We start from the raw sequence: 17,715 nt of genomic DNA, 5'->3' as shown, positions 1-17,715 counted from the left end.
AATTAGATGCCCATACTATGAATCGGCATTGGAAATAATTTCTCTTGAAATGTGTCAGCTGGGGGGGGGGGGCAAAATGGCTGCCTTGGGCTAAAATAAAAAATCCTGGATTTTTTTTTGTTTCTTAAGTGACCTTAATTTGGTTTCTATTCAAAGATTTTTAAGGGTGAAGAAGTATATCGGGAAAAGTTACAAGGACCCAGAAATCCAAGATGGCTTCCAAAAATGGAGTTTAAAATGGCTGTTGATACTTTAAATGGACATAGCAAATTTTATATACCTGAGATAGATGGAATCGGTGTCTAGACCATGGTTTCAACGATCATAATTGGGACAAGAATAGCGTTTCCTTTATTTATTTAACTTTTGGAGGCCATCTTGGACTCAACATACCGGGACAGTCGGTGGTCCGGTATGTTAAAAAATCCAAGATGGCTTCCAAAAATGGAGTTTGAAATTGCTGTTGCTGCTTGAAAAAGCGATATAGTTTGTTCAATATCCGGGAATATGAATATGTGTGACTACCATGGAAAAGTGAGTCTAATAATACATTAGAATAAGTTACAGGGAGTCGTTGGTCGAGTATGTTAAACAATAGAGTATAAAATAGCCATTGTTATTTACAAGTGGACATGTAATATCCATCAAGAATATGGTTTCATGTTTAAACCATGATTTTTAAAGTCAGAAAATTAGTTACAACCGTTCGAGTGTTGTGGCCCAGTGGATTGGTCTTTTGACTTTGAAAGGGTCGTGGGTTCGAATCCCAGCCATGGCATAGTTTCATTCTGCAAGAAATTTATCAACATTGTGATGCACTCAACCCAGGTGAGGTAAATGGGTACCCGGTAGAAATTCCCTGAATGCGCGAAGGAATTCCTTGAATGCTAAAGCGCCTAGGCAGCCCATCTAAGGCAGGGGTAATGATAATGGCGAGGCCCGCTGGGAGAACTGAAGTGGCTTCCCTAGGTAAATATACCTATATTATTAATATTACCATATCATAACAAGGCAGTCATTGGTCTATGTCGGAAAATCCAAGATGTCGTGAAGAAATCTGAGTCTAAAGTGAATGATGTTACTTAAAAATGGACATCGTTCATTTAAAATTCACCAAGGACATATGATTTTGGTGTCCACTCAATGGTTTCATGATTATAATAATACTTTCGATTAGTTACAAAAATATGCACTTGTCCATTTTGCCTAAAAATCCAAGAAAGTTTTCAAAATGGCATCTAAAATGATTCCTAAAACTCATTAATAATGGTCAGAGTTTATACAATATTTATATGTGAGGAATAATTTGGATGTCTACTTGGTGGTATAAAGGGTTAGATAATACATTCAACAAATAACAAGGATATTTAGTTTTCCATTTTGTCTAAAATCCATGGTAGATTAAAAAAATTCATCAAGTGGGTGCTATTACAAACTCATGAATCAATGTAATAACTTATCCCATACATATAAGTGTAGGCACCAAAATAATTCTCACAGGTTGGTATTGTTTGAATAATGTCTCCACTTTTAAGTAACAGTAGTCATTTTGGAACCCATTTTTTAAAGCCCACTTGGATTTTAAGGCAAAATGGATAACTGCATAGTCATTGTAGCCAGTCCTTAATGTGTATTTTTAATTTCAACTCTTGAAATACTAGTGTAGACACCAAAATAATATCCCCAGGTGTATGTTTAATGTTCTATATCCACTTTTAAAGTAATAGCAGTCATTTAAGCAATCTTGGATTTTTGATAAACTTGACATCCGACTGTTCTTTCAACTTGAAACAATACTTGATCCTTTAAACTCTAGTGTAGACACCAAAATCAAATCCACAATGTGCATTTCTAATGAACTATGTCTACTTTTAAGAACCACAGTCAATTTAGACCCTGCATTTTGGAGGCCATATCGCATTTTTTGATATAGCAGACCACTGACAGCCCTTATTTACTTATCCAAATGTCTTATTTGACCCTTGAAACCATTGGTTTAGACACCAAACTGGGGGCCGTTTCATAAAGCTGTTCGTAAGTTAAGAACGACTGGTATCCTTTCTTACGCGCTAAACCATCCCCCATGGTGTATACCATTAACCAAAAGAAAGGATCACCAGTCGTTCTTAAAGTCGTCTTATCTTACGAACAGCTTTATGAAACACCCACCTGATATCTCCCAGGCCGATATGAAATGAACTTTGTCCGCTTTAAGTATCAGCAGCCATTTTAAGATCATTTTTTGGAATTCATCTTTGATTTTTGGACATACCAGACCACTGACTGTCCTTGTAACTTATCCTTATATATTACTTAACCCAAACCAGTGGTTTAAAATTAAACATCGAAATCACATTTCCATGGACGATATGAAATCAGCTATGTCTGCTTTAATTTTAGCAGCCATTTCAGAATAATTTTTTTGAAGCCATCATGAATTTTTGGACCCACCAGACCACTCACTGTCCTTGTAACTTTTTTCCAATTTACTACTTCACCCTTAAAATCATTGAATCAAAACCAAATTGCGGATTTTTAGCACACGGCAGGCTTTTTTGATGCCATCTTATATTTTCCAGGTATCCTGGGGCGGTATTCTGAACATTGTCTTATCTCCATATTTTATCTTATCTCAGAGATATGACAAAATCGGTATTCTGGTGGATGTCATAACTTTTGTCACAAAAATTGTCATAAATTTTGTCTTATCTCTTTGGCGCGCACCAAAAATACGCGGCTTTGATGCGCGTAATCCTTTTATACAAGCAAAAGATATGACAAAAGTTATGACAGGGGGTAGCAGTCATAAATTTTGTCATATCTTTTAGTACCAAATATCCCGATACCCTGCCGACTGAATGTCAAGCATATAACGATATCATTTAGATTAGATTGTGGTATTAGTTTCACTCATCATCCACGACAATTTTTAAAATTATTTTTTCATGCTACAATTAGTTAGGCCCTACATATTAATTTCTCTTTTTTTTTCTCTGTTTTCCTTATTTTTCTACTTCTCCTCTAAAATCCTTCACAGCTCCCTGTCTCTCTTTGTAATTAAGCGCATCAATATTCGCGTAGTTGCGCGATGCCACCAACAGAATTGGGAATACCCCCTACCTGTCACGGGGCATTCCTATTGGCTAGAAGGGCTCACACTGGGAACTAACGATGATTTTGATTGGATTGCTTCCGAAAAGATGGGCGGGAACTTTGAGAGATATGACAGGGAAAAGACAATGTTCAGAATACCGATTTGTGACAATCATAGCGGTGTCACATCTCGGAGAGAAATGACAAAATTTATGACAAAAGTTATGACAGAGTTACAGAATACCACCCCTGGGGTCCTTATATTCACTCTACCCTGTGTCAACAAACTATTTTAACTCCTAGACCATGGAGTATGAAACTAATTAGGATTCTAGGGTGGATAATGAGTGAGTCGTATTCATTAATTTTAAGTGAATGGTGGCCATCTGGATACTATCTTGAAAATAACCACTTTCCCTGATGGAGATTTTGGTAGATTTTTAGTATATTATTCCTGAGGTCAATTAGTACTAACAACTGTTGAAAAACAATTTAAGTTCGGAAGTTCTCTAAACATCACATGTTATTTCAAAAATGAATATGTGCATATGTGCGTGTGTGTGGGGGGGGCTAAAATTATATTTTATGTGTTTTTTCTGTCTATAAGTAATTGGAAATTAGCCGAGAAGTACATAATTGACAATTCGAATAGAAGTCCTTTAATCGTAAATTGTACTCTAGATCGAGTGGCCTAATGGTGAAAGTTGTATGCCAGTCAGATGGGGGGGGGGGGGGGAGTAGGGGATATGGTTGGTAGGATGCTCGTCCAACTTGAAGCCTTCAGATATAGGCATTTTAGCTGTCTAGGGATGATAAAATACCATAAAATAATTCATTGTTTAACCGGGCGCAAAATTACTAATACTCCTGATTTTAGTGGGTCTCGATATAGGTGACCCCCCCCCCTCAGGCAGTGGGTGAGGGTGGGGAAAATTGGAACCCTATCATTTCGTGATAGATTGGACCCAAGTGAATAAAAAAAAAAAAATTTTGGCACAAAAATCCTGCAGGAACTGTGTCATAATTTACAGTACCACACTAATATCATCATGATAATTTATGGCGCCCTCTAGTGTTGTAGTAAGGTTTTCACTGCATAAAATCCTGAAATGGGGGTGACTTTTACATTAATTTACCAATAATAATCATATAAATTACATGTGATGTATTCCTCTGTTATTGGACTGTACAACAAGACATATGCACTTCATTTTGTAATCTTTTTGTCCTAATTCTAGTGCCAAAAAGGGGGAAAATTACATTTTTGGGGTAATATTTTACAATTTTGGGGCATTTTTCGCAAAATCCGCCCCCGTATGGCAAAAGTGAAAAAATATTGACTTCACAACATCATCAAATATTCATTCTTGTACACCTCAGACAACTTTTAAAAAAAATTGGCGAAGAAAATTGAGAAATAAGGTTGAAAACAATGTATTATCCTATTGGGCTTTGTACAGGCCAATATGGCGCCAAAAAGGACCCCCCACAAAGGGAAGAAGGGGTCTGAAATTTTAACCCCCATCGTTTTTGGTCTAAGGGGACCCCATTTAAGCTAAAACAACCAAAAAATCAATTTTGGCACGCTAGTCCTACGGGATGACACACCATACCACACTATTCCAAAACATCGGACATGCCGACATTTTTTTTTATCGTCTTTGCCAAATTTAGTTTGCAGGATTTTTTTTAAAATGAGTGTACCACATCCGTAAGTCTTGGTTTTACGCTCTACGTTAGACTCCCCACTTTCGTTGACGAGTGGATACCATGCGTGACCATTGGGTTTCAAAAAGCACAAGTATTTTCCATATTCTGAAAATGCACCCCTTTTCAAGTATTGGCGTGTGAAACCCTACCCTTAACAAGTATTGGAAACAAAACGATACCCTTGACAAGTATTCACTGAATTGACCCCTTTACAAGTACCATGGACGTCGGCTGTATCTTTACTTTCATTGGACCGTATTCTGAACTCGGGTTTAAATTAAACCCCGGTTTAAAGCACGGAAATAAAAGGAATATGGTTTAAATTTGTGGTTTAAGTATGGAGAGCCAATTTTATGTTCAAATCCTTAACAGTACACATCCAATACTGATTAACTTATTTGACACACTAATTATTATTCATAATTATTGTCTGGGAATGATAAATGAAGGATTTTGAAGTATTTTTTCTTCATTATAAAAGCAAAATAGTAAACATAAGAAATATACAATGGAAACAGATTTTTTTAATTTTTGGCTCCACGTAATTTTAGCAGACTTAGACCATGGTCTAATTTAAACCTGACTTCAGAATACGGGCCTGGGTTTAGTACCATCCCCACACAACTCGCTCAAATCGGACCCTAAACACGCAGTGTTGTGGCAAAAAGTACATCTTTTTATACCCTCGCAAATTGGACAGAATACATAGAGTTTTCCTATAGCAAAATATATACCTTTTTTCATTATTTTAGTGTTTTTGACACCCTTATTATGCTATGTACGTAACGTGCCCTATCTTGAAAAAGAAATCCATATTACGTGTTTTGTTGGTCACGGTCATGCCACTGATCCACTATCCGAATCCGAATTTGCCCCCCCCCCCCCTGTGAAAAATCCTAGGTACGCCACTGCACTGATCTGTATACTGTAGTATTCAGATCAGTGGGTCACGCATGGTATCCACTTGTCAGTTCAAGTGGGGGGATTATGCTTTTATCATTAACACACTGAATTCTGAAATGAGATAACATTTTGAAAGCTTAGTGATATTGTTTCTCGATTAAGGGTGTATGTCTAGGGCCAGGGATGAGTCCTGCTTGGGATTCGTAATCAGCCGATCCGATTAACTTTCTTTTTTTTAAATCATTTACAGGAGAGAGTGTTGACAGGACTGGAACATACCAAACAGCATTTTACTCTACAATCGGAATGTCTTTCTTGTCCACATTCTGTTTCATCCTTTGTATCGTTCATCAAAGATTCTTCGCGAGGGAACGGTTCTTCCTTTGCAAAAATCATTCACGCCCTCTACGGTATGAAGAGATTAAACAATCTGATGAAAAGGATACAGACTGTCGTAAAAATATAAACGATTGTGAAGGAAAGGTATTGAAGAACTGTTCTTCAAACCTAGTTGTCACTGAAATAGTTTCATGTGTATGAATACGACGGACATGGTGATATGAAGAAAGCCATTGTAAGCTAAATTACTCTGGAAGCCCGAATTATGGAACAATAACAATTATATTGCATATTGTATCTTGTTATTAAGAAGACAATATATAATCAATATACGACGATCAAGGTATACCAATATTTCTATATTCTCCTTGTAAGTTAAGTTGTGCTGGAAGACTTATTGTAACGAGATCATTTAACCTGATCAAAATGAATGACATGATACATCCTTTTTTTATGATTAAAAAAAATTGTTACCTATTTTTAGTCTTACTATAGACAAAGAGACATTTTGGGTGCATTTTATAGTCCATCAAAGGGAAAGTTGTTCACATGTGACATCGCACATTTTTGTCGCATTGCCAATAGGAGTGTCTCCATAGCATAAGTGATCGTAATATTTAAATACTCATAACTTTCTCCTTATTTGTCTGATTTTTCTAAAACTTTCTTTGATCTTATTCTTTGATTTCAGTCTGTTTCCAAACAAGCCCACTTGTTCCAAAAGTTTAATTCCCCTTTGATGTGACTAATTCTTAGCCTATGGAAATAAAAAAAAGCCCCTTAATAATTTATTAAACTATTCCACACTTCAATAAAAGTTAAAGATGCAATGTAATGTTATATAAATCTCTCTTATAATTTATTGTAAAATGGAAGACAATAAGAATCAAGCAAAAAGATCAATTTCGCTACTAACAATTTTGTCAGACACATGTACATTTTCTGTGAAAGAAACATTAAAATATGCAAAGTGAAATATTGCTGTTTTTATGAAGTTTCTGCAATTGAACATTCACACTGTGATAAGGATTTTGAAAAAAAATGATTTTCAAAAAATAATAGTACTTTTTATGTATCAGCCCACCATAACCCACCATATACAAATACATGAAAATAACTTGTTCTTGAAATAACTAAAGAACCATTTGAGAGGTCAACTTGAAACTTGGCCCATGTATGAGCAAACATGATCTATTCTAGATTCAAGTTTAGGGTCACAGAATAAATATCAAAATTAAAGTTGTTTCAAAACAAAAATATCAGTTTTCTTTTCTTAAAGGAACAGGATTTTCATGAATTGATTTCAAACCTTGCTCATGTATGCATATAGGAGTGACAATGATCTGACCAGATTTGGGGTTAATGAGGTCAAAGGTAAGAGGTCATATTCTATTAAATAAACACAAATTTTCATTTTTTCACAAAAACTACCTTCATAGCTTTAGCCAAAGTTTTTAGAAGGCTTATTCAGATTAGGAGTATCGACAGTGCAACAGTCTAAAAACCTGGTTATTCACACAAGCTTTTAAGTAACTATAACCCCCCCCCCCCCTTTAGTAAGTTTTAATTTCTTCTTCTTTTCTTTTCTATATTGCGCCATGAGCATCTTTTTATGATGGATACCGGCACATTACAAATGTTCACATTATTATTATTATAACAGTCCAATAGGCAAGGTCTAACAAGGTAACAACAAATTGATTGTGGAAATCTGAAAATATTTGATTTGTTATAACATAACACCAATCTGATTAATCTCTTGATGTTTGTCATATCCTTTGAAGTTGCCTGTTCTTGTGTTAAATAAACTCTTTTATTCACTGGCCCTAAACTGTGGAGTTCCTTACCAAAAGAAATTAAAAACTCAGTATCACTCCATTCCTTTAAACGTAATTTCAAAGAGGAACCTGATTGATACAAATTTAACAAATAACAGTAGAGCTTAAAAACCAAACTTATCTTTTCTTTTTTTGTATTGTTTATGTCATTACTTAAGTTATCGTTCTAAATTCTATTTCCCATACGTAACGCTATTTCATTTTTTTTTTATGTACATGTATGTGTTGATTTTTCTTAACTATTTTTTTTATGTTATAAATGAGAGCCATATTCACATGTTATATATTGTTAAGAAATGTCTATTTTGATAGCACTTATCTGTTTATTTTATGTTGGGTTCCTGATTTTAAGACTTATTTTGTCTTCTTTGGCTCCCCCACAGTAATGTACATTTCTTTGTATTACTTTTGATCAACTTGGTTCACTTTCCTTTTTCAATTATGTTTGTTTCCTAATCTGTACATATTTGTAATGTTTTTTTTTTCATATTATTGTGGAAATAAATGATTTGATTTGATTTGATTTAAATAAACTCTGAATATAGCTTATGGATGCAGATGGTGATCTGATGTGATTCGTAACCTTTATTGCAGGTCACAGAGATCATGGCTTGCTTTGACCATACCTTATGAATCAAATAATTACCTGGTTCGGGACTAGATGAAGGATGTCTATTATGAAAACTTTGGATGTTACCTGAGCAAAATATTTCAGATTTAGTATTGATGGAGGCATACATTTTGACTATGCACAAGATCCCATGAATCTGTTTATATACATTTAAGGTCATAAATGTATATAAACAGATCCCATGAATCTGTTTATATACATTTATGACCTTAAATGTTATATCATTGTTATTGTGACTGAGTAATAAGTTAATGGTAAAAAGAATGATGAACCATAATTAATAATGTACATAACATGTAAGAAGGTGTAAAGAGCTTCTATGACAATATAATAAAGGCCTGGTCACATCGCCCGAGCGGTAGGGAGAGGGTCAAATTTCGCTCACAAAATTGGGGAAAAAATCGAAAACAAAAATAAAAAACAAAATAAAACCAATCGAAATCGAAAATGGTGAACGGTAGCGAACGGTGATGATTTTTCTCTCTCCGCTCCACGACCGCTCCAACAACGCTCGGGTGGTGTAACCAGGCCTTAAGAAAGATCCTATGACTTGCCTGTTAATAATTAGCCTTAATCATACTTTCCCTGTTTCATTGTGAAGAATATTGTACCAAGACAAGACAATAGCTCTAGAAAACCTTGGTAGTCCAAATACTCAATACTTTTAACCAGTATCAATGCTATATGTAAAGCATGGATCTTAATTGATAAAATATTAGCATTTGCTGGGTTTTACAGCAATCAAATCAATCTGAAGGCATGAATACCTCACTTAAATGAAAACTCTTCAGACATTGCATGAAAAAGGGGGGGAAATGTTGGAAATGTCATTTCTATGTCATGAAGACTGCCTAACTCCTGTTTAGGCTTGCACGGTGTTATATGATACATAGGTAGAGGAAGACAAAGGTAGAGGAAGTACATTTCTTAAACTTAAGTAGACTGAACTTTGAAGTCAAGATGTAATGTAGATCTGATCATTCTGATGTCCAGATGATTGCATTTTACTGGAAGATCAACGGATTCAGGAGATGTGTCTAGTTCTGCTCATATCGATGTCCAGATGATGGCATTTTATTTGCGTATACAGATATATTTTGATCAGATCGCATTGAGGTCCAGATGATTGCATTTTATTGGAATATTATATGGACAGATACAGGACACGTCATGATCTGATAATTGATGTCCAGATGATGGCATTCTATATTGATCTGATCATGTTAAGGTCCAGATGATTGCATTTTATTGGACTATCAACAGATACATGAGATGTCTAGATCTGACCATATCGAGGTCCAGATGATGGCATTTTAGTTTCCAAAGATATATGTGTCTATATCTGATCATATTGAGGTCCAGATGATTGCATTTTATTTGAGTGTCCACATGAGATCAAGAAAAGAAACCCATCTTTGATGAGGCCAGGTAAAGAAGACCAAAACTCATGATGAGGTATTGCATTTGTTCCACTCTCATACTTGAAGAAGAACAGATATATAAACCCTGCAGAAAATGAGAAGACAGCACCATTTAAAAAAAAAAATAGTATCATGGTTTTTTCTTCATATTTTGAGCCTTACTGTTACAGGAGTGGGACATTGAATAGAATATTGCAAAATGGTTTAAACTATGTTTAGCCATCTATTATAGGAAATCAGTATGCAATCAATCTAATAATCAAACTGTAAGAATAAACTAGTTGCATTTTTATGCTAAATAAAATCTCTATAGGGGTGTATAATTTCATGCTTAATTACATTTCTAAAAAAATTGATTTTGTTCTGACTTACATTTCAAACTAACCATTTCTAATATATTTAATTGATAATATATCATAATATAGTTATAACCATTTTACCATCCAAAATTGAAGTCCAATATTATGTTTTCAAACAAAGAGAAAGCATTGGCGATATCTCATCTCATCCACTTGCAAAGATAGTATTTTCTTGTTTTTAAGGCTAGCAAGAAAATTAATAACAAACTTGAATAAATTCATTTTTAGGTAGATATCTAAGTTCAGGGAATTTTACTTGTTGATGCTGCTGTAGGTTTTTGCTATAATCTAATACTTGGTATGTATTTTGAGCTCTCCAGAAAGTTATGCTTTTAAAGGTAAATGCTAGTTTTGGTAACGATATCAAAATGAGTTCGTACAGAATCCAATGAAATGACCACTAAAGTGTCTGTTGGTATAAATAAAACGCATGTGCCAAAGGATTCTGGAAGAAATTGTGTTCTTGCTGAGAAATCAGCAAATAAGCACGGGATTCGGGTAGGGCGTCGGGCCCGACGCCCTAAGCAATAATTATACATTGTCCCACGTGCGCTTATCTGTGTTGGGGATTTTCGGTGTGAACATTTTTAAGCGTAGATTTCAAGATTTCACAAAGTCCGGTTAATGTAACTGTACCAGATCTAGATCCTCGATGATATACTGGCAATTAAGCCTTGTTTTACAGGCTTTCTCATGAAATCAGTGTTAACTGCAACTACTGGAATTTCTCTTTAATAGATAATTTGAAATGATTTTGATTGGTTCGTAGTGGGTCGATGAACCAAGTGAACAATGAATTGTGATCTTGATTGGCTTTTATGTCTTTGTGATTAATTGCAAATCATTTATGTACTGGGCCTTGCTCAATATAAGGAAAATGATGTCAGACACAATAAATAAAATAAACTAATTAGATAACACTTTGAATTAGTTGTTTGTTGGTTGTTTTTCTACATGTATACCCAGTGGCGGACCGTGACCCGGAGGAGACAAAGCATTGGGGGGGCACAGCATTGTTCATAAAAAATACAGTTCCCCCCCCCCCCAATGCTTTGTCTACCCCGGGTCACGGTCCGCTACTGTGTATACCGGTAACTGACAGAAGCATTGATTGTATCATCAGAAATATCATCGGCAGTTGGTTTTCATGTGATAGACATGAGACTCTCGCTATGCAGAAATCCAAATAATGAAATCTGAACATAACAACAAGAGGATAAGTAATCTAGTAGTGGAAGAGAGGGGGGGAGGCCTATGATCTAGTCAGAAGCTGCAACTATTGTTTTTGCTTTATTTAGTCTAATGTTGCTGTGAAAATGTGTGTGATACATGTACGTCTGATGCAGTAAGACTACACAGAGGCAGGAATTGCATAGCACCCAGTATAGTCCGGACGTACATGCGTATCGTTTACGTTTTATAGTGTAACAGCAGAAATACAGCAGCCGCCACTGCCTAGATCATAGCTTGGGAGGTGTCTGGTAAATAAGGAGAAAGATTTCATGAAAACTAAGGGGTAAATCCCCCTCCTCTCCCCCCCCCCCCCTCTCCAAGCCCTACAGAGCCCTTGAAAACTCCTAAAGAGCCCCTGAAACTCCAATACAGTTCAATGTAAGACAAAGGGAAACAAAATCTTTTTTCTTCCTGCAGGCATTGCATGTGATAGAGGAAATAGGGCTGAGAGAGAAAGGGGGGGGGGCTGTCGTGTAATTGTTGAAGTATAGGCACAGTGTCAGAGAAAGATGAATCTCCAAGAAATTAGACAAAAGGGAGGCCAACAGCAAAGAAAATCAGAAATTCCTACTTACCACCTACAAAGTAGATTGTTACAAAGACAACAAATAGGATGCATAGAATGCCTCCAGCGGAGAGCGGAGATGGTGGGACGGGTTTTGGGCAAGCGAAGGGTGAAAATAACTCGAATAAGTAGTAAGTGGGAGAATATGATTTGAGCTCCAAAGATGATATGCCGTTAGTTCTACACGTTAGCCAGACAGTGGAATTGATCTGATATGCACCACTCTTTCCTGTAGACAGAAGGGAAATAATGAAAATCATAAATCCTACTGCAAACTGCTTCAAATGAACCATATTAAACAATGTTGTATGAATAATTGCCTCATAGAATCAATTGAAAATATTTTTTACCTCTTTTGTCTCATAATTATATTTTAGTATGACATAATGAACAGGGAATGGCAATAGAATAAACCTGGGTAACAAGAACTGTAAGTCTGAGTAGCCCCTGGAAAGTTGGCAAAACTATATTTATATTCAGTTACATAGAAATGTTGTTTGCACTTGTGCACAATGTAACTGTGATGTAGGCCTATACTCTTGCCCTCTCTAGTGATGATCTTAGCCCCATGTTTTCAGCTGAGAGATGTACATCAGTACATGCAATACTTTTTTTGCAAATGTTCCCACATTGTTCCTATAGCCTTAAAATACCTACCGTTATGATAGACAAGCTTTAGCTTGACCGAACCTCCATTGGGTGTATAACGAAACTCTGACGTAGAATGAATGCCAAGGTTCTGATAGATCTCATCCATTGTCTCGCTACACAACGCAGCATCGGTGCACTCACCAGTCTCAGAGAACGACCGACAAGGATCGTAAAGATATGTAACATTTGTTCCATCTACCTTGAAGAACGGCGGGGGCACACCTGTCACCATCGGCTCCAGATCATAGTACAGAGAATTGTCACTTAAAGTGCAGCGGCAGTTGGTCTCTTTGGTACAGGTTATTTCAGCAGCATTGATAATCTTGGTTGATACAGAGAGGAGAATCAAAATGGCTGCCTTAATGTGGCAAGAGGTGTAATGTAGATTCCTCAAAGAACCATGTTGGAAAGGAGTAAAGAAGTTCATTATCATCCACGATGATCTTTGCCTGTCCATCTTAAACCATGCTGTTGGAGGAAGAAAAAAGAGGAAGAAAATCCACTATTTGAGATTTGTTATAAAAGAGTTGATAGAGTCCACCATGGACTCTATATTAAAGACAAGGTCTCTTTGCATACTACTACTACACTACAGGACTGTTCTTACATGTACGTAGTGCATTATACATTTCAAAAGGGCCTCAATGTACAGAAAAAATAATAATGAAGGGTTTATGAATATGGGTCCTTTTTCAGTATGGTATATAACAAATGAGATTTCCCCTTTCTTTCCTTATTGATTATTCACTCATTTTTATTTTTTTTAATGGAAGGGGGGGGGAGTAATGTGCATTGAGACTCTTTTGAAAGGTATAATGCACGACATATGAACAACCGTGTTATTATTTCATTTGATTTATTTTCCATTTCCAACAATCATTACATTTACAATAAGTTTTGTTACATATATCTTAATATAATTATAATCAATAAAACAAAAAAAATTATTATGTATAATAATCAAGATAACAGGTCGGAAACGGAGGAAGCTGCTAAGAAGCGAAGCTTGTAGGATGCAGCCTCCTATAACATATTCGTAGGAACAATGTAAACAAAACACAAATACAACATGGTAAAAATTTGAACTTAAATCTATCTGAATGAATAGTTTAAAAGAAAAAAGAAAGAAAGAAATAGAAAATGAGAGAAAAAAGCAAGATCAATGGTCTCCAGATTCTTGCCCCGACACTTACAGCGAATATTACAGATCAACAGGAAAACAAAAAAAATATCACATTTCCCAGTTCATAGTGCTGAGTATATATGAAAAAAAAAAGTAGTGATGAAGAGTTACATAAAACTAACTACTAGTAGTATCCTGGAGAAACTTTTTCAACTTAAATTTAAAAGAATTAAGGCTTGGGGAATCTTTGATAGTATTATTATCTTTGATAGTATTATCATCATGGTTATCACCATGCTGGTATACTGCAGCAAATATGTTTAAACTTAAGGGCAAAGGCCTATGTGGCTCAAATTATGACAAAAACTGCAATACAAGATTCATATACCCTTCACAATTAAAATTAAAGTTGACATCATCAGCTCATCAGCTCTTGTTCGTCTCCCAGTTTTCGTGATAGCATTTCTTTTTTCAGCATCACATTGTATCATTATCATGTAGAGCTGCTTGTGCCTCTGCATAGACTAACCAGGTGTCGTTTTCTGAGGAATATTGGTGCTGAAATTTGATATTTTGACAACTTGATGATCCCTCCTCTCCATGAGAAGTAAATCTACAGTCCCACATGATGCATATTCTGTGGCAGAAACTACATGTACTTGCTATTTTTCTCTCCAAACTGCTGTAAAGTACATTGACCTATTGTATACACTCTCCACTTAATGCTGGGATTAATCCTCAAAGAATGTTATCATCTGATTGCACTGGATTAAAGCTATCTAATCTCATTGGAGCACCTTTCATCAACCCATTGGATTACCCATTGTCAGTATTTGGAACTACTGTTACTGCTTGTCAGTGAATCTTCAGTGTGAGAATAGTCTTCCTCATTTGAAATATTCAATATGGCAGATGGTGTAAACACTCGATCATCCAAAGATAGGAAAGATTCTTCATCGTCACTTGTATCCGCTGTAATAAAGGATGTACTTGTTGACAAGAGGTTCCAAGAATTGATTGAGGGTCATATTAAAAAACGTCTGAGTAAACTTATTATTATTATTATTATTTATTTGACCAATATAAAAAGTACATACACATTACATTAGAAAATTTACAGTACATTAACATGCAAAGAATGCGGGAACGGCATGTGGGTCAGGGGGCACAAAAGCGAAATTCATCACTGTTGCCCGAAGGCATGAGCCCCCACACATGCCGCTCCCAAGACATAAATAAAAATATATAAATACTATTACACAAAATATTGCACGTTTAAAAAGGGAATACTGAAAAGGGTGCCAAAATAATTAATTAGATAGTATTGAGATGCATAAAAAAAATACCACTGCAAAATTGGAAAAATATAACATAGTAAAAAATAACACCTCGGTGCTGAACAGTAATGAAAGGGGTATTTTTAAATAAACTTGCAATAGAAATTGGAAATCCAAATATATGTGATTATCAGATCTGGTGTAACTGGAGTTCTGAAAAAAATAAGGGGGGGGGGGGTAAAAGTCCAAAATAAAATGTAATTAATATCGAAAACTTTTTCAGGATATAATCACTTGATTTATCATAACGATACATGTACAGTGAAAAAACATGATAACATGATAAAACTCATCAGGAGAGGAAATTGGGATGAGAAAGCATTGGATTAACGAATCGAGGAGATAAAGAGAAAAAATAAGAATATCACTGTACTAGCCTTAAAATAATTAAGGTAATTTACAAGATAAAATACAAGATAAAATCTGGAGAAAAGCATGCAATTAAGTGCATAATGTATAATTGCATAATTTTGATAGGAGAGAAAGATATAATTTATACAAAGTAAAAAGGAGAAGAGAGAGAGAGAGGCAGAGATAATGAAAAGAAAATGTCTCCAAGGCAGAACCAGAATCATTGTATTAAGCAGGAAAAGTAGAAAAGCATAAAAGTCTTAATCAGGAAATAGAATTGCTTGCTTTACAGAACTGAGGAAAGTAGAAGGAGAAAGAACAGCAACATCCTTGATGTCGTTGGGTAGTGTGTCCCACAGTCGAGGTAGTCTTCTGGAGGGGGTGCAGAAGAGGGATTGTGTCCTAGAAGAAAGATGTCGAAAGGAAAGAACTTCCATATGACGGGGGTTAATGAGTATGTTTTCAAGAAGAGATTCACAGTCACATAAACCCGAGAGAGAACAGAGAACAAGAGAACAGACTGATAGCGGTTAGAAAGGAAAGAACAAATCCATCTCCACAGGTTACCCTGAATGTTGAATTGAGAGGATAGCTTGGCAAGAAGAGCATTGTGAGGCATTTTGTCGAAAGCTTTCGACATGTCTAGAAAAACTGCGTCGATTCGTGGTGGGGATCTCTTATCCAAGACAGTCGCCCATCTATGGAGCACATTCACCAGCTGAGTAACACAACTCTTCCCTCTCGTAAAACCATGCTGGTTTCTATTAAGGAGACCAAACGATTCGACATGATTATCAATAGCCTTCACGATCATCTTCTCAAGCATTCTGCACAACACAGATGTTAGGGCAACAGGCCGGTAATTAGTAATGTCGGATGTTTCACCTTTCTTAAAAACAGGGGTAATATGAGCTCGTTTCCAAGAAGAAGGCACAGTTCCACTGTGGAGAGAAGCATTAAACAAAATAGATAGAGGATGTGAAATTTCAAGGGCAATGTTACTGAGTACACTAGGTAACAAGCCGTCAGGTCCCGGTGGTTTATTCTTGGATAGGCGAAGAAGAGCAGAATGAATATCAGAGGTGGAGACGGACAGGTCAGAGAGAGAAGGGATAGGCAAAGTACATAAAGAAGGAGCCTTAGGAAGAGGTAAAGAAGGACCAAAAACGGAGGAAAAATAAGTGCTGAAAGCATTAGCAATGTCGCAAGGTTTACACATGATAATATCATTTAACTTGAATTTAGGAGGTGGTACAGCTGCATGCTTTTTATTACGTATAAATGACCAGAATTTACGCCTGTTATCTTTACAAGTAAAGAGAGAGTTCACATAAGTCCAGTAAGATTTCCTAGTTTCTTTCTTTACCTTATTTCTAAGAGCTTTGTAAGCAGTCCAATCGTCAGGTCTTTTAGACCGTCTAGAGTTTCTAAACAAAGAATGTTTCTGCAAGACAAGTTTCTTTAGTTCTGTTGAGATCCAAGGTGAACATTTAGACTTCTTCTTCAAGGTACGTGGGATAGCATCATTGACGGCAGCATGAAACAGGTCAAGAAATAGTTCGTAGCTTTCCTCAATGTCAGCCGGATCCAATAGAGAATTCCATGGTAATAGGTGTAGAGAATGCCGAAGATGACCAAAGTCTGCCTGTTTCAAATGAAGAAACGATCGGAGAACTGAAGGCGTCGGAGCAGGCTTCGGTGATCGCAGGCGAACACTTACTGCTAGGTGGTCAGACTCCACAGGATTAGCCATGGTATTAACATCCAGAAGAGCGTATTGACGGTTGGTGAAGACAAGATCGATGATTGATCCCTCAGTGGAAGATCCATTCGACAATCTAGTTGGAGAGGATACCATCTGAATCAGATCAAGCTCATTCATCATTGATGACAAGTGAATCCGATTTGAAGAATGAACATTTGGCGACATATCAACATTGAAGTCACCTAGAAGGAGACATCCATCATAATCATCAGGTTTGATCAAATCTAATTCAGCTTGCAACCTATCCCAATAAGATGTGTTGCTATTAGGAGGTCTATATAATACACCAATCAGCCATGAGTCAGAACCATTCTTGAAGGAGGCCCAGATGATTTCAAGACAGCTGTTGTTTACCTTCCGTTCCGGTATCAGGTATTGCTTTATAGCAATCAAGAC

At 36.1% G+C, this 17,715-nt stretch overlaps 2 protein-coding genes across 3 annotated transcripts in view; one reads left to right on the top strand and one right to left on the bottom strand.

Annotated features, from left to right (window-relative positions):
* Positions 1 to 7,072, top strand: part of LOC121429180 — a 36,109-nt gene extending 29,037 nt beyond the window's left edge. The window contains exon 7 of the mRNA XM_041626116.1: positions 5,957 to 7,072. Coding sequence (XP_041482050.1) covers positions 5,957 to 6,246 — 290 coding nt within the window. The 3' untranslated portion in view covers positions 6,247 to 7,072. The remainder of the gene's footprint in view (positions 1 to 5,956) is intronic.
* Positions 7,073 to 8,943: 1,871 nt separating this feature from the next.
* LOC121429181 (cation-dependent mannose-6-phosphate receptor-like) overlaps positions 8,944 to 17,715 on the bottom strand; it is a 28,027-nt gene continuing 19,255 nt past the window's right edge. The window contains exons 1-4 of one of the 2 annotated variants that reach the window (XM_041626117.1): positions 14,255 to 15,173; positions 12,750 to 13,211; positions 12,103 to 12,321; positions 8,944 to 10,020 (exon numbers count right to left, since the gene is read on the bottom strand). In XM_041626117.1, the coding sequence (XP_041482051.1) occupies positions 9,851 to 10,020; positions 12,103 to 12,321; positions 12,750 to 13,211; positions 14,255 to 14,387 (984 nt within the window). In that variant the 5' untranslated portion in view covers positions 14,388 to 15,173 and the 3' untranslated portion in view covers positions 8,944 to 9,850. Of the gene's footprint in view, positions 10,021 to 12,102; positions 12,322 to 12,749; positions 13,212 to 14,254; positions 15,174 to 17,715 lie in introns of those variants that run through there. The other variant, XM_041626118.1, reaches the window with a different exon arrangement.

The sequence above is a fragment of the Lytechinus variegatus genome, chromosome 15 (genome assembly GCF_018143015.1).
Source record: "Lytechinus variegatus isolate NC3 chromosome 15, Lvar_3.0, whole genome shotgun sequence".
Taxonomy (NCBI): domain Eukaryota; kingdom Metazoa; phylum Echinodermata; class Echinoidea; order Temnopleuroida; family Toxopneustidae; genus Lytechinus; species Lytechinus variegatus.
Note: the sequence above shows the minus strand (reverse complement) of the source record. Positions and strands in the feature narration are given on the sequence as shown.